The 7,314-nt window shown below is 49.3% G+C and overlaps 1 protein-coding gene across 1 annotated transcript; it reads right to left on the bottom strand.

Annotated features, from left to right (window-relative positions):
* Positions 1 to 2,828: 2,828 nt before the first annotated feature.
* Positions 2,829 to 6,223, bottom strand: LOC123142719 (uncharacterized). Its single transcript, XM_044561495.1, has 2 exons — positions 4,458 to 6,223; positions 2,829 to 4,323 (listed from the first exon to the last, which is right to left on the bottom strand). The coding sequence occupies exons 1-2, from the start codon at positions 5,813 to 5,815 to the stop codon at positions 2,829 to 2,831; spliced, it is 2,853 nt and encodes a 950-aa protein (XP_044417430.1). The 5' UTR covers positions 5,816 to 6,223.
* Positions 6,224 to 7,314: the final 1,091 nt, after the last annotated feature.

Raw genomic sequence — 7,314 nt, 5'->3', positions numbered from 1 at the left:
CTTTAAACAAAAAATATTAGTTGTATATCACGAAAAGTATAGTATCAAAAATCATATGTTAGAGAAGTTTCTAGTGATTTCGAATAAGAACTACTAATCCTTAACTTTTCAAGGAGTCCTTCATCAGTGGTTGTGAATTTCAATCCTTTCGATCCGTAGGAGCACGTCAGAAAGGTTGAGAAACAGAACCATCTTATTTGATTTGTTCCCAATAGCCATAAGATGATCATCTTAGGGTGATCCTTTTGTGAATTCTTAGGCTTAACACATAACTTACATATTAGCATCAACCTAAAGGCATAATAAATTCTAAAATGCCAAGAAAGTAATAAGTTCATTCCACGTTCATGTTTGGCTCTGCTTGACATCATTTAATACTCTTGAGATGATCACATTCACAACCATGCTATCAATTTCGCTAAATACATTACTTCCCCCCTTCTACTTAAAACGGCCCAACTCAAAAATCTCCTTAACCAAGGTATTTAGTAAGTGGTCGAACGAATTTCCTAGTTTGCACAACTATCCAAATTAAATTGATGCATTAACCGAAGCGCATGCATGCATGACCATAAATGAGTAGGAACATTGCATGCATTGCTGAGTTTCTTTTTCAAATCCTTCCATGTGGAGATTTAATGTGCCTTGAAATCTAAACAAACGATGAACATAGGCCTTTTAAACCGGAAACATGAATAAAAAAATAGGCCCTTCAACTGAAAAGGAGGGAGTATATCTAGAATTTTTGTTAATATGCATTATATTTTGTGTGCGTTAATCAATGTAGAGTTTGTTATTATCTTCCTTTAATAAAAAGTGTTCACCACTTTTCTGAAGAGAGGCGACCACGAAGGCGACGGGGAGGGCTTGAAGGTCTTGGGGGGCTATTGTGGTTGGAGAAGGAGATGTGGGCTCGAGTGGAGGACTTTGTCAGGCGGTGCTTGGCGTCGGCGTTGGTAAAGCCGGCGGCGGACGGACGAATCCGGCACCGTGTGCTTCTACACCAGTCGGCCTGGCTAGGCCACTGGAGAAGACGTCGTCAACGCATGGCCTTGGACGGCGGTGAGTTTGATCCCAGATCTAGACATGGTTGTAGGGGTGTGCAAAATATGGGTCTTTCGAGACCCGGTCGATTTAGATTCCAGTGGATCTGTCTAGATTCGGCTAGCTGTCATGGTCTTCAGAGTTTCTACATTGCCCTTCACGATGTTCTTTTCTTCGGGGCAACGATTTGCTTTGCAGATAGCAACCACCGACGTCTCCTGGTCTGGACCGACAACTTCTTGGCTGCTACTTCTATAGACTTTTGGGTTTCAAAGTTTGCTCCGTCAAGGTGGAGGCCCAGAGTCGGCATCGAGCTATGTTTACGGCGCGCCGCCGGTAAATGCAGGAGTAAGAAGATTTCGGTACCCAAAGCTTTGAGTGCAATTTTATTTTTTTTGTACGTGTGCGTTTGTAAGTTCCTGTGAAGCTTAGAGTCTGTTCGGAAATGGTCTGGCTCCTTCGAATCCTTGACTCCGGCTCCTGCTCCTGAAACGCTGCTCCTCGTAAAAAATAGCGTTGGAAAAAAAACTGTTCGACAGACATCTCCGCTCCTTGATTCACTTGTGGCGGGTGGAGGAAACAGAAATGAGCGAGTCGTGTGGCCACTCTGAACCGTGTTCCACTTGACGGTGGCAGATCCTTTGTAAATTTTATCAACCCCATGATATCGAAGATCTGAGATCTGAGAATTAGCCGCTCCACAAAACTGCACCGCAGCCGGCTTCACTCCGCGTTTTCAGCTCCGTGGAGCTCGAGCGTTCGGCGCGGCTCCACCAACTCCGGGAGTGGAGTTGAGGAGCAGAGAGAAACCGAACACACCTTTAGTATAAGGATTAGGCCTTTTCGAAAAGAAAAAAAAGGTTTGTGCTCCATTGGAGATTAAAGTGATAAATGAACTACCCGCCCAGGTTGCCGGCTTCCACGGTTTTTTTTTTAATGTCACTGTCCACTCAAGGCAGGGCCGCGCGCGAGCCGGAGCCAGGACCCAAGGCGCCGCTCCTTCTCTCCAGGAATCGCCGGCGACGGCCGGCCCCGACCTGCACCTGGCCAGCGCAGCACAGGCACAGCGGCTGGCCTTCCACTTTCCGGTGTCCCTCGGCGGAAGATCGCAAGGAGCCACTTAGCGCGGCTGGTTCGGCTAAACCAGCTAGATCGCGCAGCACCTGTATTCGCGCCTCGAGCAGCTGCTTCCGATCGAGGCGACCCACGCTCGAGAATCCTCTCCAATTATAATGCCGCCACCCTCTGATCCTAGCGTACGCATCTACTCCTATCTACTATCGGCGGCACGCACGACGGCTGCTTAGCTCTGTTGCCTTCATCTGCATTCGGGGATCACGCGTCCTGCAGGTGTTCGGTGAATTGCCCCACTGGGAAGATTGCGCCGCTGGCGTCCGCTGGCAGGGCTCCGGCTTCAGGGTATGTTCCCTCTCGGTCAGTGATTATCATTTTTTAGGATTGGACACTACTTCAGGCTGTACCTAATGACATAGTATGTTTCAGTAGTACAAATGCTTCAGTTTCCTAAATGTGCACTTCTCATTCAAGTTCTTATGAGATAAGATAGGATCAGGAAGCATCACCGGATCTTCCAAAAAAATAAAAAGCATCACCTACCTTGCATCATCAGTTGATTAAGATACACGCACCTGCCTAGTGAGTGGACAAACAATGTAGGCATGTTCCAACTGGGAAGCAGGTTTATCCAACTACATCAACTAGACTAGGAATCTAGAAACGGGGACAGCTAGCTAGAGCATACCACTGAGCGCACCAATAGCGAATCACACTCGACGATTTTCTTGGCTGCCCTCAAGCCTCTCACGGCGAAGACGATGGCGATGGCAGCGATCAGACCATATTGACAGCGTCATATGGATTGCAAAGTAGCCCAGAACGGCAAGTATGAGCGTGCCGACATACACAGACGTCTTCCACCCCCTGCTGGAGCCGGCTGCATATGCCACTAGGAGAGTGACCAAATCCAGCAGGATCGTCCAGTTCATCACCCTCAACGACCATTTCTCCCATTCTTCTTTCTTCTCGTTTGGCAGCCAGTGCGGCAGTAACATCATGATGACAACAATGGAAGCCACGAAGGAAAAGGAGTTGCTGTAGAAGAAGACGAGGTACCGAGGCCTCCTGATATCATGCATCACCGGATCGCCCGCCTCATATCCATTGCCACTGCTCTGCCATGCTCCGCCGGGCGGTTCCAGGCCGGCCTGGTAGGCAACGCTTGCCACCAAGATTCCTAGCAGCATCAGGTACTTGCGCCTCGCGTGCTTCTTCCTTTCTTCCTCCTTGTTTCTTTCTTCTTCTTCCTCCTCCTGTTCATGGGATATGGATGGCGCGGCAACTGCTGAATTGTCACTATTGTTTTGCTCCCTCAGCGCAAATACTAGCAGCAGTCCAGCTGCAACGAAGAGGACCGCACCGACCAACACAAAGATGTAGATGGATGTCTTGAGGTGTTGGGTGCTTCCAGCGGCGTAGGCCACCATCAAACAAAACAAGCCCACCGCCGTACAAACAGATAGCGCATTGCTTCGTATGGCTGGCCTGTATAGATTGGGGTTCACCAGGAGGAGGATGAGGGAGATGGAAAGCATGAAGCTCACCGAGTTGCAGTAGAAGAATGCCTTGTAGCGACGTGGGAAGTTGTACAAGAGGACCGGGTCGCCAGCCTGGTGCCCGAGCTTGTCATCCTGGAGCAGGAAGCCACCAGGAGGGGTGAGGCCGGCTTGGTAGGTAATGGTCGCAGCCAAGATCGCGAAGAGGAGCAGCCGTTTGCGCCTCTTCTCCAGCAACTGATTTGCCTGGTCGCCATGGTGTTTGTCCTCGTGGTCCAGCGTGAAGAAGATAACATGGATCACCACATAGACCAGGACGAGGCCTGCCAAAGCCATGACGTAAATGGAGTTGTTCGCGTCCCGGCAGCTCCCGGCGGCATATGCACCGATGAGGCCAAACAGGTCGAGTATCATGGCTGCCTCCAGCACGTGATGCTTGACCAGAATTTCCATCTGGACTAGGACAATGGCCACCAAGGAGGCCACAAAGGCAACCGAGTTGCAGTAGAAGAAGGCCTTGTATCGGCTAGCATTGGTTGTGAGAAGGATGGGGTCACCGGCCATGTTCCCCTTGGTGTTGTCCTGCCAAAGCCCTCCCGGTGGCTTCAACCCCGCTGTGTAGGTGATGGCGGCGGCAAGAGTGGCAAGCAGTAGAACAAGAGAGCGAGCCTTGTCCAGAACCTCCTTGCCACTGCACTGTATTGTACTGCAGAGAAGAAGAAACATAGTTCAGTTCAGTTTGCAGAGAATGGAAGAAACAGTTTTGCTACGAACATAGGAAACACAGTTCAGTTTGCAGACAGGAAAGGAAGAAGAGGATAATACGTATGTGCTCCTTACCTGACATTATCATCAGTCTGCTGAATTTCTTCAGTCTGTTGCGTTGAAGTGTAGATACCATAGAGTAGGATGATGTGTGCTATTGCCAGAACGGCGCCGACCAAGCTGGCCACGTAGGCGGTGGTATCGATCTCCCTGCAGCTGCCGGCGATGTATGCGCCGACGAGGCCGACCAGGGCGACCACAATGCACCCACAGAGCATGCGGGACCGAGTCGTCTTCTTCTTGCGGAGCTTCTTGCCGTCGATGATGAGCAGCATGGTAATCAGCAGGGATGCCACGAACGCCGTGGTGTTGCAGAGCAAGAACACCGTCAGGCGTGGGCTGTGCTGGTCCTTGAGGATGGCGTCGCCTGGGTGGTGGCTGCCCCCGGTGCTGTCCCAGAAGCCGCCCGGCGTGCTCAGCCCGGCGACGTACGTGATGCTCACCGCGAATGTAGCCAGAAGCATCAGGACCTTGCGGAGCCGTTCTTCGGCTTTCAGCTTCTTCAGGGCCTTGCGGTCGCGGAACCGTTCGTCGACAGTGTCCGGGTCAGAGCCGAGGATGGGGGCCGGAATCGTGTCAGTGCTAGAGTCAGGATTGGGAGCGGGCATGATGTCGTCGGAGCCGGTGTTGTCGTTGGAGACGGGCATCCCGCCATCCCAGCTGGCGACAGGGCCGGGACTCGTGCCGGAGTCAGGATTGGGAATGGGAGTCGTGGCACCGGAGTCGGAGCCCATGTTGACGGGCATCCCGTCTACGGAGCTGGCGACGAGGGCAGGAATCATGCCGGCACTAGAATCGGAGTTCTTGTCCCAGCAGTCCATCAACTTGAGAACGAGGATGTAGAGGAAGACGATGGCCACAAGTACCGCGAAGTAGAAGATTGAAATCTTGTCGCGGCAGGTACCGGCGCCGTACGCGCCCATGAGGCTGAGCAGGTCCAGCACCATGACTAGCCGGAGGGGCACGACAACCCATTGGCTGTCCTTCCCCTTCTTGTCGTGCCGGATGGCGAGGATGAGGATGAGGACGATGACCACGAGCGACGCTGCGAAGGCGGCGGCGTTGCAGTAGAGGAAGGCGAGGTAGCGGTGGTAGTGGGTGTAGCGGATGATGGGGTCGCCGGCAGGTTGGCCATCGTGGGCGGCCTGCCAGACACCTCCGGGCGGGTTGAACCCCTCGGTGTAAGTGACGGTCACCACCAGGGTGGCCAGCAGCAGGAGGTACTTCCGCAGGCTGTACTCCCATGGCTGCACGGGCGGCTTTGCCGACTGCACCTGCGCCATTGCCGGGTGCAGAGATGCTGCCTCTGGCTGGCCGGGCTGATCCATTGGCACTGCCGGGAGTGCCGGCTGCAGCTCCACGGCACACTCCATTCTCTCACTCAACAGCTGCTGTGGTTCCGTTAGTTATTGTGATGCAGAATGACGAAGGGAGCTATGGTTACGTCGTGATTATAAAAGGACCTGACTTGCGCGTCGTCGGGGCGAAGCTGCTTAGCCTCTTCGCCCTGCATATTTATCCCCGCATGGATGTCTTTGTGTAGATTTTCGTTGGGCAGATGTTTTTCGACCTGGTCATGATTCTCTTTAATTTTACTAATACAGCTTTCCTAGGTGTCAGCAATTTTTTGGGGGGCACTTGCATATTTGCTAGAGATTTTCTTGTTACTTGGATCTCATAGTTTCCACCGTCCAGTGGGTGTAGCACTGTTTTCTTTTAATATCCTTAAAGCTGGATTTCAAATAATAACACTTTCTCCGTCTTGTGCAAGTCATTGGTAAGACACTTCCTTTTTTTTAAAGAACACAAACTGCTTTATTGAGATAAAAAAAAAAGCATACAGCTATAGTTGTACATAACGGACTTGCAAGAGAGAAAAATAATACTGTAACTCCTAACGACATTTTCTCCGTCTTGTGCAAGTCATTGAGTAAGACAGTGACTTGCTCGACTCACCTGGTTTGAACCAACTATGAAGTTGTGTGGCAGCAGGCGAGCAACTTCATAGATAGAGAGAGGGAGTATATAAGAATGGAGGGAATGATATTTTCGGAGGGATTGGATGTAAAGAGTTTAGATCCTAGAAGTCCCACCATTTCATTACAACTTGTGTTGTTATTCCTTGGCTAGTATGATGAAGGATGATAGGAAGATCTTCGTTACTAAGATCAATCGTTCTCAGAATAAAGTTAGTCAATAATAATCTCTCTTCCACATTAATCGAAAAAGAAGTCTCACTTCCACAATCAGTACCCGTTCGAGACCAAACGGCATAGAAATACGACACATCCGATGTCCAATCTCTCGACAACTCCATTTTTAAATTCAGTTCACTTTTTTATAGGTGCCAAACGATGCTTGTAGTTCCCTTATTTGGTCTATTTTGTTCAGGTTTATAAGACCTACATGTATTTTAAGATTAATTTTGACAATCTATTTAAGCAAAAAAAATGTTGATTATATATCACAAAAAAGTATATTATCAAGTTTGTATTTGAGAGAAGTTTTTTACATGATTTCCTTTTCTTTTCTTTAGTTTCTCCATTTCGCTCTGGAATTTTTGTTTTTCCAGAAAAAATGAGTTTTTAAATATGGACTCTTGTTACTATTGTTACTTATTACTTGTTACGAATTATCGTGTTACACTCTTGTTACTATTGTTACTTGTTACGAATTACCTTGCAAGATAATTCGTAAAATGCCTTTTCTCTCTTACGTGTTACGAATTTCATATTATGATGCAATTCTAATGTTTTTTCTCTCTTAAAATGCAAGATACACCAACAGAGAGGGATTATCGGCAATTTGAATTCGGGCCTTGAAAAGCTACCGCAGAGATACCAATTCTCCCGGGCTCAAAATGACGTGAAAA

The sequence above is a fragment of the Triticum aestivum genome, chromosome 6D (genome assembly GCF_018294505.1).
Source record: "Triticum aestivum cultivar Chinese Spring chromosome 6D, IWGSC CS RefSeq v2.1, whole genome shotgun sequence".
NCBI lineage: Eukaryota > Viridiplantae > Streptophyta > Magnoliopsida > Poales > Poaceae > Triticum > Triticum aestivum.
This window is presented reverse-complemented; position numbering and strand designations above follow the sequence as displayed.

Bases quoted from the DNA above. Each gene is read 5' to 3' on its own strand.
- LOC123142719 (XM_044561495.1), bottom strand. From the start codon at position 5,815: ATGGAGTGTGCCGTGGAGCTGCAGCCGGCACTCCCGGCAGTGCCAATG. The intron at 4,324-4,457 runs GTAAGGAGCACA...TCTTCTCTGCAG, and splicing joins CAGACTGATGATAATGTCAG to TACAATACAGTGCAGTGGCA.